The sequence below is a fragment of the Panthera onca genome, chromosome A3, assembly GCF_046562875.1.
Source record: "Panthera onca isolate mPanOnc1 chromosome A3, mPanOnc1 haplotype 2, whole genome shotgun sequence".
Taxonomy (NCBI): domain Eukaryota; kingdom Metazoa; phylum Chordata; class Mammalia; order Carnivora; family Felidae; genus Panthera; species Panthera onca.
This window is the reverse complement of record NC_138341.1, coordinates 112,081,997-112,104,228: the sequence shown is the minus strand read 5'-3', so window position 1 is coordinate 112,104,228 and position 22,232 is coordinate 112,081,997. Positions and strand designations below refer to the sequence as shown.

Sequence of the window (22,232 nt, the reverse complement as noted above, 5' to 3'; positions counted from 1 at the left end):
TAATTAAAAACTGGGAAAGTGAATCGTTAGGGTAAGTAACAATTGGCACATCCCTTAGGCACTCTTCGGAAATCCTGGGGAAGGGTGAATAATAAAAAGTAGTTGAAGGGTTTGGCAGCTTGTCTGATCTAACCTCCTTATTTTATAGATAGGAACAGAGATAAGATGGCCTGCCTAAGGTCACCAGCCACTAATAAAGAGGCAGGGCCAGGGCTACAGCTCAGATATCATCCCAGTGCAGTGCTCTGTCTGTGATGCTCCCAGAAAACAGTGACAAGATTTCAGAACAAGCCCTGGACAACAATCAAGGGCAGAGAGAGCAGGAATTTTTACAACTTAAGTAGGTAGTAATTCTCAGCTCTCTCAGACTCACTGCCCATTTCAAACAAATATTCTGTGAAATCTCCTTTACTTCTCTTGAACTGAAATTCATAGGTAAAAATGGCACCTGGGCAGCTCAGTTGGTTAAGCATCTGACTCTTACTCTCGGCTCAGGTCATGATCTCACGGTTTATGGGTTTGAGCTCCATGTTGAGCTCTGCCCTGACATCGTGGAGCCTGCTTGGGATTCTGTTTCTCCTCTCTGCCACTCCCCTGCTCGCTCTCTCTCTCTCTCTCTCTCTCTCCCCCTCTCTCTCCAAATAAATTAAAAAAAAAAAAAAGAAAAGATTCTCGGGGCATGTGGTTAAGCATCCGACTCTTGCTTTCAGTTCAGGTCATGATCTCTTAGTTCGTGAGTTCAAGCCCTGCATCGGGCTCTGTGCTGACAGTGCAGAGCCTACTTGGGGTTCTCTCTCCCTCTCTCTCTGCCCCTTCCCTGCTCATGAGTGCTCGCTCTCTCTCTCTCTCTCTCTTTCAAAAATAAATAAACTTAAAAAAAAGATTCTAAAATAAAAAAATTCATAGCTAATCTAACTGAATGCATACTTCAAAAGGAATCAGTATAAAGTTCTAACTGTAATATAAATGAGAAGCAAAAAGAAAGTAATTAATAATAAGGTAATGTATATTTGATCATGTAGATGCCTGAACACCATTACAGTGGAAAATGTAGTCAGACATTTGCACTTGTGTGTAGAGTTATCTTGAATTTGACAGTAACAGAAGCTGACATATACAGATGCGTTGTAGCAAAACTCAGACTGTATTGCTGTATTGCTATTACAAACTATTGCTGCTACATGATTTTTCTGAAATGCTGCACAGCTCTTAGGAGAATGGCAAACAGAATAGTAGATGGACAGTGTCTCCTATATAAAATGGTCTCAGACTCCGGTGATTTGTAACAAGACTTTCAAAAGTTGTGTGGGATGCAGGTGATTCTTACAATGTAGAATTCGTTATGTAGAATGCGCAGTCTGCCTTAAGTACCATGAGGCCCCTCCAACCACTACGGCAAACAGAAATTCTCCCAAGGCTTCCGCAGCAGCACCTGGAGGCTCCCCCACCCTAACTGGGAGTCAGACCTCGAATTTACAATTGTGAAGATAAAATTTCCTAGCCTTGGAAGAACTGAAGGAATCCAAAATCACCATGTTGCAACTTCTCCTGAAATAATGTACGTAGGCACAAATGGTCAGTGTTTGCTAAAACCCTCAGTAAAAGGTTGATGGGGAACTTTACAATGAATAGATCAGGCTGGGGGCACCTGAGCCCGTAGATGAGTCTTAACACTAAAAGTGGGATAGCCAGACATGAAGTGTCTTCTAATGGGATGCGGTAGTAAGTGCATCGCAGCCTGTACCCGGATCCAACTCCCAGTTTAATTGAAGCATGATGGATAGAAGAACAAGTTAAACAGGCCAGACACATGAGGATACGTGTGTTGCAGCCCAAACTGGAACATGAAAATTTTTTACAAGATAAAAAATTGTCAAATAAATGAATAGCATGGAAAAGGGAGAGTGAGGCTGTTACTAAAAGAGTTATATTAACTAAATACAGTGTTGGACCTTGTTTGGATCTTGATTCAGACAAACTAATTCTGTGAGGCCCTGATACCAAAACCAAAGACCACAAGAAAACTACAAACCAGTATCCCTTTTGAATATAGATTTTAAAATCCACCACAAAATACTAGCAAAACAAATCTAGCAACATAAAAGGAGGATTATATACCGTGACCAAATGAAATTTATCCCAGAAATGGTTGGTTTAACATATGAAAATAAGTTCGTGTAATATACCATATTAATAGAACAAAGGCTAAAAACCACATGTTCATCTCAATAGACAGAAAAAAGCATTTGACAAAATCCAACAGCCTTTCATGATAAAAGCATTGAGCAATTGAAGGAGTTTCTTAACTCAATAAATGGCATCTGCAAAAAGCCCACGGCTAACATATTACTTAATGGAGAAAGATTGCATGCTTTTCCCCTAAGATTAGGAACAAGACAAGAATGTCTACTCTTGTTACTTTTATACCCTTGTTACTTTTATATAACATCATATTTGAGATTCTAGCCAGGACAGTCACTCGATAAAAAGAAAAAGTATCTAGATTAAAAAGGAAGAGGTGAAGCAAACTTTGTTTGCCAATGACATGAGATCTCATATATAGAAAATTCTAAGGAATTGTCTAAAAAACTTTTTTTTGAGAGAAAGTGTACAAGCGAGTGGGGGAGGGGCAGAGGGAGAGAGAGAATCCTAAGCAGTTTCCATGCCTAGCACAGAGCTCGCTCTCAGGACTGTGAGATCATGACCTGAGCTGAAATCAAGAGTTGGATGCTTAACCGTCTGAGCCACCCAGGCACCCCTAAAAACACTTTTAAAATAAGCAAGTTCAGCAGTGTGACAGGATACACAGTCAAAAAACAAAATCAGTTGTATTTCTGTATATTAGCAATGAAAAATCTGAAAATTAAGGAAATCCCATTTATAATAGCCCCCCAAAGAAAAAATACTTAATAAATTTAACGGGGGTGCTTGGGTGGCTCCGTCATTTAAGCGTCCAACTTTGGCTCAGGTCATGATCTCATGGTCTGTGGGTTGGAGTCCCGCGTTGGGCTCTGTGCTGACAGCTCAGAACCTGGAGCCTGCTTTGGATTCTGTGTCTCCCTCTCTCTCTGCTCCTCCCCTGCTTGTGCTCTCTCTCTGTCTCAAAAACAAATGAATGAATGAATGAATAAATAAATAAAATAAGATAAAATATAAAATAAAAAATAAAATTAGCTGCCAAGTGCTTTCCCCCTTAGAAACAAGGCAAAGAGACCCTGTCTCACCACTCTTACTCAGCATAGTACTGAAAGTTTTGCCACCACATTAAGAATTAAAAGGGATGCAGATAAGACAGGAAGAAATAAAACAGTTTATATTTGCAGATGACATAATAGTCTACATGGAAAAATCCTACAGAATCTACCTAATCATAATCATAATAATAGTGTTCAGCAACGATACCAGCTCAGGGCTCAGAATGAATGTGAGCTGGTAATTCCAATTGGATCACAGATTTAAATGTGAAGCTTAATACTACAACACTTTTAGAAGAACGCACAGGAGAAAATCTTTAGGATCTGGGGCTTGTTGAAGAGTTCTTAGGGCACTAAAAGCATAGTCTGTAACAGAAAGAAATCGACAAATTGGACTTCATCAACATTAAAAACTTTTGCTCTGGGAAAGACCCTGTTAAGAGAATGAGAACGTAAACTACAGGCTGGGGGAAAATGTTTGCAAACCACACATGTGACAGAGCAGTCCTATCTCTAAGGATCCAGAACACTCAAGACTCGACAGGTTAAAAAACCGTCCAATTAGAAAATGGGACGAGGATATGAAAACATACCACACTGAGAAGGATAAACAGATAGATGGCAGATAGCACATGAAAAGGTGTTCGCCATCATTAGCCACTAGGGAAATGCAAATTAAACAACATGATCCTTCACACCTAGAATAGCTAAAATTAGAAATAGCAGTGATACCAAATGCTGGAGAGGGTGCAGAGAAACTGAATCTCTTCTGCATTGCTGGTGGGAATGTAAAATGGTACGGCCACTCGAGAACATTGTTTGGCAGTTTCTTTAAGAACTAAAACACTAGTAAGATCTAGGAATCGCATTCCTGGGTGTTTATCTTAGAGGACCGAAAATTATGCCCACACAAAAGCCTGTACGCAGATGTTCATAGCAGCTTTGTTTGTAATAGCCAAAAACAGAAACAGCCCAAATGTCCCTCCGTTGGTGAGTGGTTAAGCACCCTGTGGCACTGCTCGTGGAATACTATCTGCAGTATAAAGGAGTGGACTGTTGATGCACAAAATATTTAGGATGGAGCTCAGGGTCATTGTGCTGGGTGAAAAAAAAAATTCCAAAAGGTCACACACTGTATGATTCCATTTATAGAACATTTTCGAAATGATAGTATTCTAGACATTCTAAACAGATTAGTGGTTGCCAGAGATTAGGAATGGGGGCTGAGGCAGACTGTTGGGTATGATTAGAAAGGCAGGGGAGGTAGCATGAGGGAGCTTTGTGGTGGTATAACTTGGAGAAAACCGGGTGAAGGTACCCAGGATTCCTCCGCACTATTTTTCCAACTTCCTGTGACTCTTTAATTATTTAAAGATAAAAGGTATTTAAAAATTTACAGCGTGCCTAGGTGGCTCCGTCAGTTAAGCATCTGACTTTGGCTCAGGTCATGATCTTGCAGCTCGCGTGTTCGAGCCCTGCGTTGGGCTCTGTGCTGACAGCTCAGAGCCTGGAGCTGGCTTCGGATTCTCCATCTCTCTGCCCCTCCCCTGCTTACGTTCTGTCTGTCTTTCTGTCTCTTTCAAAAACTAAACATTTAAAAGAAATTTGTAAAATTTTTACCTTTAGGGGTGCCTGGGTGGCTCAGTCAGTTAAGCATCTGATTTTGGCTCAGGTCATGATTTCATGGTTCGTGGGTTCGAGCCCTGCGTCGGACTCTGTGCTGACAGCTCAGAGCCTAGAGCTTGCTCCAGATTCTGTGTCTCCCTCTCTCTGCCCCTCCCCTGCTCATGCTCTGTCTCAAATAAGTAAATGTTTTAAAAAATGTTTTTAATTAAGAAGTATTTAAAACTTTAGATGCTGAGGGGCCACTTAGGTTCTTCAATTCCGGTATTTCTTGAGCTCACTAGGTGGGAAGCTCTAGATCTAGCCCCAGGTGCTTCACGAAGACCAGTGATGCCATCTGCGCCTGCTGTCATCACAGGGAGGGACAGGGTGCTAGGGAGCACATAGGTAGAGGAGCCGGAACCACTCTTGGTGTTCAGGGAAGGCTTCCCCTAAGGCAGGTTCCTAAAGAATGAGGAGGGTAGGAAGGTGTTCCAGCATGAAGGCTTGTCCTGTGCAGAGCCCTGGAAGGTTCAGAAGTGATTAGAGTCAGGTGCGATGGGGGTGGAGGTGACAGGGCAGAAGGCTGACCCTCATTGTTCCTGCATACCACTCTTAGCGCCTGCCACTTTTTCCACCCCCCCACCCACCCCCCATGTCAAGGAGAGAGTATTAAATGGCAGGCAGGAGCAGAGGCCTTGGAGGTGGGTCTAACTCTGCTTCTGCTTTCCCCACTACACCCTTCGGTTTCAGTGCACGTAATCAGTTTGTACAAATTCAGTGTAGTCAGCGCACACTGAGTATGGAGGAAAACCCATCGCCTTGCCCTCCCTCCATTAGGTCTTTCTCAAGCAAACCTGTCTCCCAGGACTAGCACACTGAACTGGGTGAGATGGTTGGAGAGGAGGTGGAGTGTTTAGGGAGGCTTTTTGCCGGCCACGCACCCCCCTCTGCCTCCGCTCCTCACCAGCCCCCTTCCTCTATCAGCACAGATGTCTGTAATGACACCGATTCCTTCGTTGAGCCCCCGTCGACTCCAGGTTGCCGGGCAACCAGCACTCACACTTTCACCTTTTTGTTTTTCCCTCAGATGCTGGATTTGGGGGTGGGGCCTTAGGGCAGGAAGGCCTGAAAGAGCCCCGGAGCCTCCCATCTGGCTGCTGCGGGGTGTTAATTAGCCCATCAGTGAACAGCGCAGCTCCTGCTCCGAGCAGGAAATGGCAGCCTCTGCCCCCTTCCCACAGGACACAGTCCTGTGTCTCACTGCTTGCCTTCCACACCCCCATCTAAGTCTGTCCCATCCCTGGAAACTTCTAAACCAAACCAAAATAGGGTGTCTGTCCTAGCGTGGAAGGAGATTTGAGTGTGTGGGGACGTGTAGCTAGCGCTTGTCAAAGGATGCTGAGTCTGCCAGTTTGGTGCTGGCTGCTTCTAGGCCAGGGATGTACGTGGCGAGGACATTCCCTTGTGATGGAGACTCAATAGGAGAAAGTAGGTCTGTCCTACTCCTGACATCTCTAGGGAAGAGTTGCTGAAAACAGCCCATCTGTAAGGGAAGGGTTGTGTGTGTGTGTGTGTGCGTGTGTGTGTGTATCTAAGCCTAACTTTTGTTGTTGTTGTCTTACAATTCTAACCCATTTCCCTTTGCCCCATCTGTCCTCAGTCAGACCGTATGCCCCAGATCCTACTCGCTGTTTTGAAAAACCAGTTTTTCCTATGCTTATCTGGCTTCACTAAAAATAAATCCTCAGATCTAAAGCTCTTGTCTTTCAAAATTCATTTTCAGTCCCAGTCTGTGTCTTTGCATATTTTTAATGTTTCTGATATTTTGTGTCGTGCATTTCCTTTTTAAAGTTTCATAATCTGTTTACTAAAGTGCCAAACATCTCTTTTTTAGTATCTGATATTTTATTTTGCTGATATGCTGTAGTCTTGCCTAACCTCCATGGAGTATTTTAAGCATGTTCAGTTTTTCATCTTAAATAGTAAAGTTCTGTGCATCTGCATAGAGTTTTTTCCTTTTACTTCATTGAGTTACATTTTCAATGCTGGCAGAGCTCAACATTTTTTAGTCTCAGAAACCCTCTTGAACTCTGAATTATTGAGAAAGAATTATTAAATTCTGAATTATTAAAGAGTTCTTATTTATCAATCAATATTTACCATATTAGAAATTACAACTGAAATTTTACAAATACATATTTATTCATTCACTTAAAAAATAACAATGGACGCCTAGGTGGCTCAGTCAGTTGAGCATCCAACTTCGGCTTGGGTCATGATCTCATGGGTTCGAGCCCCACGTCGGGCTCTGTGCTGACTGACATCTCAGAGCCTGGAGCCTGCTTTGGATTCTGTGTCACTATCTCTCTCTCTCTCTTAAATATAAAAAATTAAAAAGTTTTTAAAAAACAATAATAAACCCATTGTATATTAACACAAATAACACATTTTTACAAAAATACTATTTTCCCCCAAACACAGAAATTGCACGAGAAGAATGATTTGTTTCACTTTGCTGCAGACCTGTTTATCATTAGGTATGGAAGATAACTAGGTTCTCACTTCTGCTTCTGCATTTAGTCTGCAGGCGGTAATGTTTTTGTTGAGCCTTACCCTAATAGTTATAAGAAAAGAGAAGACTGGCTTAATAATGTTTTCAAATAATTGTGGATATTCTTATTTGCATTACACCAAAACTGGACAAGTGATAGTTTCTTGAAGGGTTAATTGTAGTGTGGAATCTGAATACCTAACAGTGAAGGTACATTCTTGTACATTATTACGTAAAAATCCACTGGTCTGTCATGTCCTTTGGGTGGATCTTTTACCCATGTATGATATTGGAAGATCATGTATCGATCATTTGGAAAATATTGGTTCACTGAGTTAATGCAGATCCGCTAAATGCTGACTCATTATCCAGTAGCAAAAAAGTCCCATTCATCAATATTACTATTCTCATCACCATCAGGACTGGGAAGCCGTCAAGCTACTGATGAATACAAATTTTCAAATCGTTAATTTTCACCCAAAAGCTTCAGTTTTATCATTGGCAACAGTGTCAGTTGTTTGTCTTGTAGTAACAGGCCCGCATTGTTTTGAGAAAATGTCTACTATGTAGCCCAAGTCTGAATAATCATGGTTTGTCTGTCAGTCATTCTTTCAAGTTAAAATGGTTTTCCATGAAAAAATGGCTAGTTGAGCTAGCAACTTAACTGTGAAAGTATTGGTAAGTGCCATTGTACTTCTTTATGCAGAAGTGCTCTATGCCTGTTTCCCATTTCGTCACAAAGAATACCAAGAAGAGGTGTATTCAAAGATGGGAATTTTAGAACACTGGGTAATTTTTTACTGCTTCATCAAGGACATTCTAAAGTGACACGAGAGTTATGCGGCAAGTGACTGGTGAGGGAGGGTACACCCGACTGCTAGTTTAGTGTCCCTGCTTTGATTCATGCTAAGGAATCAGTGATTTCTCTCACCGCTGCTTTTGTACCATCAGTGCAAATGTCAACACGGTGAAGAAAGCAAATAGCTTCTAAGATGAAATAGCTTTGATCTCATGGACCCCCTGAAATGAAAGAGTTTCAGGGACCCCTAGAGTTCTGTGGAGAACATTTTGAATCCTTTCTTTTTCTTTTTTTAAAATGTTTACAAGCCCTTTTAGATACTCCCTTTTGTTGAAGAGTCTTTCAGATCTCTTACCCATTTTTATATTCGGTTGTCTTATCTTTTTATGATTTGTAGGCATTGTTTGTATATTCTGGATTTAAGTCCTTGGTCAGATACATGTATTGCAAATATTTTCCCTCTGTGGTTTGCCTTTGCACTCTATCAGCGGTGTTTTTTAAATTAAAATATTCTTAATTTTTATGTAATCTAGCTTATCAGTGCTTTCCCTTTATGTTTGGTGTTCTTTTTGATGTTTGAGAAATCTTTGCCCTACCCCACAGTCATGGAAGATTTCTCAGATATTTTTTCTAGGAGCTCTGTTTTACCTTTTATATTTAGATCTATAACCCATTTGAAATTAATTTTATGTGTGGTACAAGATAGATTGATGTCTTACTATATTGAATCCAGTTGGTACAGCACCATATTCCAAAACGATTTATCCTCTACCTATGTCACAGTAATAATTAAATTTTCAATTTCTACTCGTCATGAAACTATTTCCTTTTTTTTTTTTTTTTTTTTTTTTAGTGTACATATTTAGTTTGAGAGAGAGAGAGCACAAGCAGGAGAGGGGCAGAGAAAGAGGGAGAGAGAATCCCAATGCAGGGCTCAAACTCACCCACTATGAGATGATGACCTGAGCTGAAATCAAGAGTCAGGTGCTTAATCGACTGAGCCACCCAGGCGGCGCCCCTGTTATTCCGTATTCTTAAAATTTGCCCTCATTGTCTTTCCTCTTGGAGGCAAATAATCTTGATCTCTTTGGTCTTTCTCATGTATGGCAAAGCTAGTTCAATAATAATTATTCAGTCACTGCTTGTTGAGTGCCAATTATCGTAAGCCACAAGCTAGGCGTTTCATCCATATGCGCGTATTTTATTCTCTCAACCCCATGAGATGGGCAAGGGCTCTCCTCATTTTACAAGTAAGGAAACTGAGGTTCGTGTATAAGTAATTTGATCATAACCAGTAAAAAGCAGTTGTGATATAATAATAGAATATTGGATACCACCTCTTGAACTTTTTATTATGTACCAGGTGTTACACTCTTGTAAACATCCTCGTGTGATACCTACAACAACCTCGAGAAATACTGTTGTCGTACTTTACAGGAGAGAAAGCTAAGGTGTGGGGATTTCACGACCTACCCCAAGTCACACAGCCATTAGATGGTGAAGCCAGAATTTGAACGTGGGTCTAACTCTAAAGCCTTTGCTTTTGCCTTCTTACGATTTCTCATTCCCAAGTAAGTCGTTTAAGTGTTGCTTATGTGTCAGGCACTGTACTGGACACTGGGAATACATGATGAGGTGTGGACCCAGCCTTGAAGGAGTTCACAGTTGATCCCCCACTGATTGCCCTGTTCAGTCCAGATCATAAGTCCTTTAAAAACAATGACAAGTATTTTCTGAGGTCTGCTAAAGCACAGAGAAGGGTGATTATTCTGAATAATATTCTGAAGGATTGAGTGGTACAAGATAGAAGGAAAGGCTTCACAGAGATAATGCCTGATGAGCTAAATTCTATAGGACTAATAAAAATTCTGTGATATTGAAAGTAATTGGCATGTATGGCTGAGGGGACAGTGGGTTTAAATGAGGCTCTGAAATCATCTCATGCGTGTGTATGTTGGGGCAAGGGAGGGAGTGAGGGCATTATATTTGTACTGGCATGTGAAAGGAGAGTAGGTGAATGTGAGGACCACATCACAAGGGGCCCCATGTGCTAAGGAGCTAGATTTGATCCTGGGTAATGGGAACCATCAAAACATTTGGGACAGAAAGCAGTCTGGTTGGGACCCCATGAACCACTGACTTTTTTCTGTGGAGGAATCCCGGTTAGGTTCTGACAACTAACGTGGTTAATATTTAGCAAGTCTTTACTGTGTGCCAAGTAGTTGCATTAAGTGTAAAATATAATCTCTTAATCCTCCTAATGAGAATGAGATAGATGCTTCTATTCCCATTTTATAGAAAAGAAAACTGAGGCACAGAGAGGTTAATTAACTTAGCCAAACCAACATAGCTCATAAACATTGGAGCAAGATTCAGCCTTTAGTATTTCCTCTTTTTTTTTTTTTAATTTTTTTTAATGTTTATTCATTATTGAGAGAGAGAGACTGAGCATGAGCAGGGGAGCGGCAGAGAGAGGGGGAAACACAGAATCCGAAGCAGGCCGAGCCGTCAGCACAGAGCCCGACGCAGGGCTCGAACTCACAGACCGTGAGATCATGACCCGAGCCGAAGTTGGATGCCCGACTGACTGAGCCACCCAGGCGCCCCTAGTATTTCCTCCTTGTAACACATGTATCAGCAATCATTTCAAAAGAAATGATCGTTTTGGATTGTTCCGAGAATAAAGAGAAAGTGGTGTGGTTGGAACTCAGTAAACTTGGGGGTGGAGAATAGAGAGATCGGTGATGACACTGTGGGGGTGAGCAAAGGCCAGGGCATGCGGAGTCTTGGGGGCAAGATCAAAAGCAGTAGGGATCCCTGGGAGGGACTTCATACTGTTTATGTTTTATTTTTGAATCACTCTGGCTCCTTTGTGGAGAATGGAGTATGAAGGTCCAAGAGCAGAAACAGGAAGATGGCGCCAGGAGCTGACATGGGCACCCAGGGAACAAACAACGGCGGTGGGGGGGTGAATGGTGGCAGAGACGAGGCAGATGATCTGGGGTATGTTTGGAAGTATACCTGATAGGACTTGCTGATGGGTTGGTTTAATGAAGGAGAGACAGATCCAGGATGATGCAAGGCTTTTGTGTTTCTTAGCCTAAGTCATCCCTAACTTGGGGCTACCATAGCTAACACCTCAGTGAACATACTTTGAAACTTAGAGCACATCTCTGAATGTTTCCTTAGCATCTGTCGCTGGAAGTAGAACCAAACAATTGTATTCGTTGGCATTCCCACGGTATTTTGATGCTGTGTCCCTATCCTTGCCATGTTGCTGGAGTTGGTCTCCTTTTTCTTTTAAATTGTTTAGAAAAGCATCACCCCCGTAACATTTGTGAGCTAACTGAACCCAAATTTAGTTCCTTGTTTTTGTAGGACTTGAGTTCCCCATTCCTCATTGGCTGTGGGCTGAGGGCCTCTCAGCCCCTTAAGATTCCCTACGTCTCTTCTCACACGGCCCCCTCCGTCTTCAAAGCCAGCGATAGTATGTCAAGTCCTTCTCATGTTTTGACTCTCCCCTTCCACCTTCTCTTCTGCTGCCAGCTAGAGAAAGTTTTCTGCTTTTTAGGGCCCATGTAAGTAGATTAGCCCATTCATATAATCTCCCCTTTTTGAAGTCAACTGTGCAGTATTACCTAAAACAATCGCAGGAGTGATTTGTCATCATATCACAGGTTCTGGGGATTAGACAGTGTGGAATATTGAGAGGGGGCTATTTCTAGAAATGTTACCTACCATAGCCTACCGTCTGGCTTCCCAAATGCAAAATATATTTCCCCTCCCCTCCCCATCACCTTCGGGGTAACGTGTACCCATGACTACATCAGCTGAGTGTAAAATCTTACCTGAATTTCATCAGCTTGCAGAACTCCAATCTCACCTTCTGAATCCTCCAAGTCAGGTGCAGTTGAGGCTTCTGAGCACAACTCCTGTCTGTTGATCAGAGAAGCAGGTTGTCCCCATCATACAGTGGTAGGACAGGCAGAGTGTAACATTTACCGATTTCTTTCTTTTTTTTTAAGTTTATTATTTTTTGAGAGCGCGCATGCAGGAGTGGGGGAGGGGCAGAGAGAGAGGGAAAGAGAGAATCCCAAGCAGGCTCCGCGCTGTTAGTGAACCGTGAGCTCACGACCTGAACGGAAATCAAGAGTAGAATGCTTAACCAAGTGAGCCCCCGGGCGCCCCCCCAGTTAACTGATTTCTGACAGAAAAAAAACATGTGCACAAAAGTCACCAATTACATCATCATTTATAGTTACACCTACCAGAAGCAATACCAATACATACAGTAGAAGGTCAAGTAAATGTTAAAAATTTGCTTCACTTGAGTGATTATTACTTGGTCATTAAAAATGTCAATAGCAAAGACAGACAACTTGGGAAATACAGGACATAAGTGGAGGAAAACATTGGGATCTAAAATGATAGCATTATAATTTTATAAAAGCATGCTTATGAAAATAGACTAGAAAAGACTAGCAAAAAGAATCATGTTAGATTATGGTGACATCTTTCTTACAATTTTTAAATTTATGCATATCTGTTTCTTTTTTTCTTCTAAAAATATTTGTCTTCCTAGCCCAAATGCGATACTTCCCACCCATCCTCCATTCCCAGTTCACCTTTGAACTCACAGGATATCCTCAGCAGGGGGAAAAGAGAAGGTTTAGTGCTCTGCTTGCTCAGAGCACTGTAACTGCTGCCATACGTGTATATGCACGCACACTCTTGTCTACTGTCCTCAGCATCTCCATGTCCCCAGTCCTAAATTTCTACGCTTAGCAGAACAGAGTAAATAATCCTAGGCTACCAGAATTTTCCAGCTGAACTTGTACCCTGGCAGTCTTAGTCATTGGTGTTCCCCAGACTAGCAAAGTCCAGTCACGTTTCACTCAGCTTGTGAAACATACAGAATCTCAAGTCCCACTCGTGATCTTCTGGATTAAAACCTGCCCTTTTCTTGCACTGCTGGTGGGAATGCAAGCTGGTGCAGCCACTCCAGAAAACAACGTGGAGGTTCCTCAAAAAATTAAAAATAGAACTGCTCTACGACCCAGTAATAGCACTACTAGGAATTCATCCAAAAGGTACAGGAGTGCTGATTCATAGGGGCACATGTACCCCAGTGTTTATAGCAGCACTTTCAACAATAGCCAAATTATGGAAAGAGCCTAAATGCCCACCCACTGATGAATGATAAAGATGTGTTTATATATACAATGGAATACTACTTGACAATGAGAAAGAATGAAATCTTGCCATTTGCAACAACGTGGATGGAACTGGAGAGTATTATGCTGAGTGAAAGAAGTCAGTCAGAGAAAGACAGATATCATATGTTTTCACTCATATGTGGAATTTGAGAAACTTAACAGAAGACCATGGGGGAAGGGAAGGGAAAAGAATAGTTTCAAACAGAGAGGGAGGCAAACCATAAGACGCTCTTAAATACAGAGAACAAACTGAGGGTTGATGGGGGAGCACGAGAGAGGGGAAAATGGGTGATGGGCATTGAGGAGGGCACTTGCTGGGATGAACATTGGGTGTTGTATGTCAGTGATGAATCACGGGAATCTACTCCCGAAACCAAGAGTACACTGTATATGCTGTATGTTAGCTAACTTGACAATAAAGTATATTTAAAAAAAAAAAAAAGAAAAGAAAACTGCCCTTAGCCAGATCCCCCACTGATGCATCTGCACATTACAGTTTGAGTAGAACTGGGTGGTCCAAACAATGCTTGGCAGCACATACGTGGTACAGCACTGGACAGCACTGCAAAGGCTTTGAAAACAACTGCCATTGAAACCAGAACTTGGATCCTGAAGCCAGCTATGTTGATTGCCTGCTAAAACAGAAATATCAGGACTCTTCAGAGCCTCCAGGATACAATTCTAAATTACTGGGCATACAAAGAACCAAGAAAACTTCAACTCACACAACTCACAAAAAGGTAACAGGTGCCAGCACCGAGGTGACACAGATGTTGGGATTATCTGACAAAGACAGAAAGCAGCTATTATAAAAATACTGCAAGAAGTGAGGGCAGACTGTCCTGAACTGAATAGAGCAGCAGGTCTCAGCAAAGAAATAGCAGGTATGAAGAAGAACCAAATGGAAATTTTAGAATTGAAAAGTAAAATAATCAAAATAAGCTCACTGGATGAAGGCATATCAGAATGGAAATAACAGAAGAAAGAATAAACTTGAAGACCGAGCAGTAGAAATTATCTTGTCTGAACACAGATTGAAAAATAAAGCTTCAGGGATTTGTGGGACAGTTATAAAAGGTCTAACATAGGGGCAATCAGAGTCTTAAAAGAGGAGAAAGAGGACAGTACAGAAAAATTATCCGAAGAAAATAAGGGCTGAAAACTCCCCAGATTTGGCAAAAGACATTTTGGGCAAAAAACCCACAAATTGAAAAAGCTCAGCAAACCCTAAATGGATAAACCCAAGAAAGTCCATGTGCAGACATATAATCAAGCTGCCAAGAACTAAAAATGAAGAAAAAAAAAATCATGAAAGCAGCTAGGGAAAAACAGTGACTGGCCTATAGAAGAATAAGAACGTGAACAATTGTGGATTTCTCATTAGAAATCATGGAGACCAGGAAGAGGTAGACAGATGTTCTCAAAGTATGGAGAAAAAAGAATTGTCAACCCAGAATTCTGTATCCAGCAAATATTTCACTTTATTTCTGAAGGATATTAAGAGTTCTTAGTGAAAAGAAACTAAGAATTCATAGTCAACAGCTCTTCTCAAAAGGAATTGCTAAAGGAAGTTCTTCAGACAGAAGGGAAATGAGACCAGATGGAAACTTGGAACGTCAGGAATGCAGGAAGAGCAATAGAAATGGTAAATGTCTAGGTAAATAGAACTGTTCTCTTGAATTCTCTAAAATGTGTTTTACAGTTGAAAGCAAAAATTACACATTTCACTTTATGTCAGTATAATAGGGAGCAACTGTAACATAGAGGAGAATGAATGGACCTGTATATGCCTTCTACGGTCTCTGCCTCCTACTTGAAATGGTAAAATACTGTTTCAAAGTAGACTGAAGAGGTTCAGTCTGTATATTTGATCCCTCAAGCAACCACTTGGAAAAAACTCTGAGATCGAGTAAAAAACACTAAAATTGAATAAAAAGAAAGAGGAAACAGAGGAATGAAAAACAGAGGGAACATTTGGAAAACGAATAATAAATGGTAGTAGCTATAAATCTAAACCTATCACATAAAATCACACTAAATGTAAATGGTCTCAACACATCAGTTTGAGCATGGATGGGTTTTGATGTTGGGCAGACCCAGGATGAATACTGTATTGGCCACTTACTACCTATGTGGCTTTGTTTAAGAAACCTTGCTTCTGAGCCTGTTTCCTCATCTGTAAAATAAGAATAAAAATCATACGTACTCAGAGGGCTGCTGCAAAGGTGAAATATGATAATGTATATAAGGCGCTCAGTGCATCCAGCTGTTAAAAAAGGAGAGATACATATTTGCTCTCTATGCATAGTATTTTTGGAAGGACATACAAGAAGCTGGTATCTTAGTTGTCTGTAGGAAGACCTGGTAGGCTGGGGAACAAGGGTGAAAGGGAGAATTTTTGCTTTTGTGGGCCCACAATCTTTTATGTACAATTCTGATATCAAAGGAGCTCTGAGGGGCACCTGGGTGGCTCAGTCCGTTGAACGTCCAGCTCTTGATTTCGGCTCAGATCATGATCCCAGGGATCGAGTGGGATTGAGTCCCATGTTGGACTCTGCGCTGAGCATGGACCTTGAGATATATTCTCTCTCCCTCTCCCTCTCCCTCTCCCTCTCCCTCTCCCTCTCCCTCTCCCTCTCCCTCTCCCTCTCCCTCTCCCTCTCTTTCCCCTCTCTCTCCGTCCTTCCCTCCCTCCCTTCCCCTCCCTCCCTCCCTCTCCCTTCCTTTCCCCCTTTCTCTCCCCCTTCCTCTCCCCCCCCTCCCCCTTCCTCTCCCATAAGATTGGTGCCAAACCCTGTCCTGAAGTGGCATGAAGCTCCTCATACATTCATTTATCCCACTTACATATGAATAGGCATTCGTTTTGCAGAAACATTAGGGTATTTGTTACAGCCCGGGTGCTGCTTGGGAGTGTTACACAATGTAAGTTAGGTACACCCATCTGACCTTTCTAAACCTGAAGAATTCTGAATTCCAGAACACATCTAGCCTAAGATTATGGACCTGTGGGTCTTTTATCAGTCTTGAATTTTGAAACGGGTAGATGCATTACCTGTTGAGAAGATTACATTTTCAAAATTAGTTTTTTTAAAACTAAATTAGTACAGGGCAGGCTCTTGGTAAATAGCAGCGGTGGCTGTTACCCACTTCTTCCAGGCCTTGCCTGGCAGCATGTCTGTCTGAGCCTGCTGCGGCTGTGTCATTGTCAACAGCAGGCCCTGTGAGTGTTACTTCTTAGACTTCAGTCTTCTAAATTTCTTTTTTTTTTTTTTAATTTTTTTTTTTTTTTACGTTTATTTATTTTTGAGACAGAGAGAGACAGAGCATGAACGGGGGAGGGGCAAAGAGAGAGGGAGACACAGAATCGGAAGCAGGCTCCAGAGCCCGACGCAGGGCTCGAACTCACGGACCGCGAGATCGTGACCTGAGCCGAAGTCGGACGCTCAACCGACTGAGCCACCCAGGCGCCCCTAGACTTCAGTCTTCTTAAAAGACTCAGGTGCAGAGGTTTGTGACAGACCCCTGCCAACCACCTAGATCATCCTCCACCCAGAGCACAGGGCCCGTCTTCTGACCTCCAGTCCCGAGGCCTTTCCACATCACCAGACTGTGTAGCTGTTAGAGTGGTGTCAGCGGGAGTGGGTGTCGTTTTTATCTAAGAGGAGAGGGGAGCACAGAAGGAGGAAATCGTGTGTGTTTGGGATCACCTTCAAATCCCTTAGGGGGGCCCCCGTTGGAGCCAGGATCATATGGTCATGTGGAGCTGATTACCAGTTGAAGGAGGGGCTTGATTTCAGAGACCTTATACAAAAGTCAGCTTTATTTTAATCCCTGTAGCCTCATTCAACATATTGTGGACTGAGACTTTTTTTTTTTTTTTTTTTTTTTTTTTTTTTGAGGCATTCCCCTCAAAAGAACGGTCAAGAAGAAATTATAGCCAGGGGGACTTGCTGGACTGAGACTAATTTTTTTTTTTTTTTTTTTTTTTTTTAATGTTTAAGAGAGAGAAAGAGTGCAAGCAGAGGACGGGCAGAGAGAGGGGGAGAGAACATCTTAAGCAGGCTCCACGCCTAGCATGGAGCCCAACATATGGCTCAATCCCACAACCCTGGGATCATGACCTCAGCTGAAATCAAGAGTCAGTCACTTAACCAACTGAGCCACCCAGGGGACCCAGGACTGAGACTATTTTAAAATGGGTTCTGAGCATGTGCATAATAAATTCACAGAAGTGTGCGTGCATGTGTTGCGGCGAGATTGTGGTAAGTGTTTAGTCAAGAGATAGGCTGTGACAATTTCAAGTACACAAATGGTTGCCACGGGCCTGGCAGCTGCCTTTTCCAGTTTCTCTTCTCTGTTCCTTCTCCCTGCCCCGTCCCGTGCTCTGTGGCCCAGGAGAGAAAAGGAGAAAAGGCTATGTGTTTCAGGAGCTATAAGGTGCTGTTCTCCTAGGCATTTTTATGGCCATTAGAAGCCCCTTCTGTTTGCTGACCTGTAGTGGACCATTTCATGGAGATACACTCGGTGCTCTCCAGCACTCCTGTCCATCCACAGTGTGGCATGATGTTAACAGAAGCCACCAGCAAATTTGAACTAGGACTTGGGAACAGTCATCTACATCAGGAAAAATTCCTTCCCTTGGAAACCTAGCCACATCCACCTAAATCACAGTATCCTTTCCAGCATAATAGGTAGAACTGACTGAAGAAGCATCTCCTTTTGGATTTTTTCCCAGTTCTTTAATTAATGGCTTCTTACCTGTAAGTGTATATTAGCTGCTATTTACAAGGCTCTCCTGAGGTCTGGCAGGAACGCCCACCCCCTCCAGAACTGCAAGGTTTGTATTGCTTGCTAGGTCTCCAAGCAGGTTCCAAAGCACACTTTTGCAAATTTTAAGTATTTTTGTTTTATAGGAAGAAACCAGAAAAGCATAAAGAAAATCATCCCAGGAGTAACTGTCACTCTGTGCTCCTTTCAATTTTTATTTAGACATACACGCCCCCGCACACATTTTTCACAGTTGATTCCCTGGGCTATTCCTAGGCTATCTCTTTTTCCCCCCCACAGTTAGCACTAGAGCATAAGCATTTTTTCACATCATTTTATTTTATTTTATTTTATTTTATTTTATTTTATTTTATTTATTTTATTGTAAACGTTTTATTTTAAACGTTTGTTTATTTTTGAGGGAGAGAGAGCAGAGAGAGAGGGGGACAGAGGATCCAAAGTGGGCTCTGCGCTGACAGCTGCAAGCCTGATGAGGGGCTCAAACCCATAAACCGTGAGATATGACCTGAGCTGAAGTCAGACACTTAACCGACTGAGCCACCCAAGGCTCCCCTTTTCATATCATTTTGAAACCTCTGAGAACATTGTCTCCACAACTGCATTTAGGGATCCACCATAAAGTGCCTAACTGGTCCCTACTTAAGCCAATTCCAATTCCCTTGATTAAAGTCTTTATGGTGATATTTTAATTTGAATTATGTATTGTTTAAGATAAATGCCTAGATAAAGAACTGTTGGATCAAAGAGTATAAAGATACGTTAAGACTTGTGAAAGACACAGGTGTTTTGTATATATTAGACAGTACAGAATTGCTTTCCAGAAAGGATGCTCTCATTTATGCTCCTAGGTCATGCATTCCCAGTGAGAACAAAAGTGGGTTCTTGGTGTAGAGGTGAAAAAAATCTTAGAGGTTACAGTGGTTTGTGGCCCTCCAGTGGGCAGCGCATGAACAGATACACTGTGTCTGTGGGATCGAAATGTCGTGGAGAGGCCATACTGTTCTGGCTGAGTGTGGACACCCATCTTATTTCATCCCTGGAAGCTTTTAAGTCTTAGTCTTGGAGTTTGGGTTTTGTTTTTACAATATTTTCTAATCTGAAAGTTCTTGGTTCGTGATACAAAGTTTAGAAACTTGAGAAAAGTGTAAATAAAATAAAATTTATCTTGAGGTTACTAACCACTGTCAGTACGTCTATTTTCTACAGTATCGAGGTCTCCTTGTTTTTAGCTTTGTGTTCAACTCTTTTCAATATTGCCCTTGTAATATATTAGTCTGTGCCAAAGACCACTTTGAAATATCCCTCGTGTTATGGTCTCGTGCGGGGATTTCCCCTGTCCTCCATACCTGGGAGTGTGCATTTGTGCCCCCACGGGCATTGGGTTCAAGCCCCCGGGAGCCCAGGCGCCCGGCTGCTATGGGACTTGTGGTAATTGTCCCTTGTTTGTTTCAGGTGTGATCCCCTGGACCCGTTTGCTGTCGGGGGAGAGGATCTGGACCCCTTTGGGTGAGTCCTGCCAGGGAGGGGGCAGCAACACAACTTACTCTTGTGACTTTTCAGGCTCAGCTCACCTTCTAATCTTAGAGCTTTTCGTCAGCCTTGCTTTGGGGTGAAGGAGGCTGCTGGGGCTGAGCGGCTGAGAAGTCACCGCCGCTGTTCCGCTCTGCCGTGCCTGCAGCAGTGAGGGAGAGCTCTGCTGGCGGGGTGGGGGAGGCGCCGAGCAAGCCAGCAGACAACTCCCCTGTCATTAGCTGACCCCGCTGGCCCTGGCGGAGGACAGCAGCCTCCCTTGGATGGAAGGGTTTCTCAGGTGCAGGCTGAAGAGCACATGGTGGGCGACAGACTGAAGGGCAGTTCAGGGCTCCTCAGCAGTCACCTCACTTGCTCAGGGGAGTCTCTGATCCCCAGTAGACTGTGTGTGTGGTTTCTGTCGTGCACCCAACAAAGTCACTACAGCCTAGCCAGGCCCTGTCTTCTCTGAATGCTTCCGGGTAGATTTCAACCTGTGCTGCAAAGCGACCCCAACTTGAGCACCTCATTTTTAGACAGTGGGAAATCGCATGAGCCTGAAGTTAAGCTTGAACAGTGGCCGCAAAGTTTGGGGAACATCAGCTCACACATCCTGCTTTGAGCACAGGAGGTCAGGTGCGTGGAACTCCTTGAGGGACAGATGCTATCAGGAGCCAGATTTGGGCAGTCCACGTGCAGTCCTAGATCACCCTGAGGCGCTCTCAGGAAACTGCAAGAAAGCCATCATCCGGAATTGTCCCAATGCCATTACTAGTCCTTAGACCTAAAATAGTGCCCTACAGAACCTTATGATGGTTCTCCGTTGACCTTGGCAAGTTCTGGCACCTGTTCTTGATCAAGTTGTCCCCCTTGGATGTAGAACATGGCAGGGATCTCAGTTTTGTGGGGTTGGGCAGCCTGGAAAGCTGAAAGGGCAGGCCGTACATGCCGGGAAAGGTGTGCTCTTGGTGTTCCTATTCTTGCCCACTTCCTGCTGACTCCCGGGCAACCGTCCATCAGTGTCTGCTTGAGCTCTCCAGAGTACGTATCCCAGGCATTTTTAGTCCACTCACCTCCTTCGCCTCTTCTCCAGCAGCTCCTCGCCCCACCTGCTTACCCACCTTTTCTTCTTGCCTCAGGTGTCGGAGAGGTGGCATGATCGTGGATCCCCTGAGATCTGGCTTCCCGAGAGCACTCATTGACCCATCCTCGGGCCTCCCAAACCGTCTTCCTCCAGGCGCTGTGCCCCCAGGAGCACGCTTTGACCCCTTTGGACCCATTGGGACCAGCCCGTCTGGGTAGGTACTCACTCAGGCCCGCTGAGAAATAGGGCCTGATGGCAGCTCAGCTCAGCTCAGCGTTGCAGGAGCAAGCAGTCTGACTCTAGGTGCGGAGTCACCACTGGCTCCGTCATCCCCCACTGCCAAGGGAGTGGAGCCTCCTCCGGGCCCCATGCTTGAGGCCTCCCCAGAGCTCCCCAGCCCTCGGTGCTTCCCTTCCTCCAGCCCCCTCAGGGAGCACTCAGAGGAGGAGCTGCTCATACTCACTGAAGTTTAAGTCCGTGTCAGGACTCTGGATTCTAATAGCAACACTTAGGGGTACATATTACTGTGCATATTGCATAGATGCAGAAGTCAAGACCCTGGAAGATGAATTAACTTACCCAGGGTGGGAGAGTCAGGATCATGGCTGTAGAGCATGTGCATTTCAACCCCACAGAGCACCACGTTGTTCTGGAGGGCAGGCTCCCTCTGCTCAGGCCCCGTCTGCCTGTGCGCCCCTGACCCCGCCATCACTCCCAACTCACCAGCCCCTCTTTCCATTCCAGACCTAACCCAGACCATCTCCCCCCACCGGGCTACGATGATATGTACCTGTGAAGGCCTCAAGAATGTAACATCCCAGCCTTCCCTCCACTCTCCTGGAGCTGCCGCCGCTGGCCCCATCAGCAGCCGTGTTCTTGCGGTCTGGGGGCGAGGGACTCTGCCCATGTGTTTGCAGGCTGGCTGGGATTGCCTCCCCACCCCCTGTCAGAGCCAAGACACCTGCTGCAGCTCTCCACCCGGCTGCATATAGGTCCCAAAGAGCAGTCTGTGTGTCTCTCTCACCACCAGCTCCCGCACACTTCTCAAGGGACACTTCGGCAACATATACCCTCGGCCCGATGCAGTCGCAGCTGCAGCACTATAAGAACAGAACGCATTTTGGATGTTATTATAAGAACCAAATGTCAATACAAAAATCATGTTGCCAGGCTCCCACTCTTCTTTTCTGCGCAGCTCCTTCCATTTCTGAGACTTTAGAGTTGAAATCTTTCTGGGGCCAAATGACTCTTTTCCTACCCAGGGCCTGTTCTTGCTTCTCAGGCACCTTCCCTTCATAAATTGCTTTTGCAGTGTGGCTACACAGACGAAAATGAGAGACTAGAAAGCCCCATAGGCCGCATAGGCCACAAGGAAGACTTTCACAGGGGCAGGCACATTGCAGAGGGACTGCGTCATGCGGAGAAGGGCAGAATCCTCCAGTTCTGCTTGCCCGCACAGACCTGAAGGCTGATCTCATTTTTGCCA

At 43.7% G+C, this 22,232-nt stretch overlaps 1 protein-coding gene across 2 annotated transcripts in view; it reads left to right on the top strand.

The window, feature by feature from the left end:
* Positions 1-21,918, top strand: part of PSMF1 (proteasome inhibitor subunit 1) — a 46,577-nt gene extending 24,659 nt beyond the window's left edge. For both annotated transcript variants that reach the window (XM_060614290.3, XM_060614299.3), the window contains exons 6-8: positions 19,606-19,659; positions 20,802-20,960; positions 21,491-21,918. In XM_060614290.3, the coding sequence (XP_060470273.1) occupies positions 19,606-19,659; positions 20,802-20,960; positions 21,491-21,542 (265 nt within the window). In that variant the 3' untranslated portion in view covers positions 21,543-21,918. The remainder of the gene's footprint in view (positions 1-19,605; positions 19,660-20,801; positions 20,961-21,490) is intronic.
* The last annotated feature ends 314 nt before the right edge of the window (positions 21,919-22,232 follow it).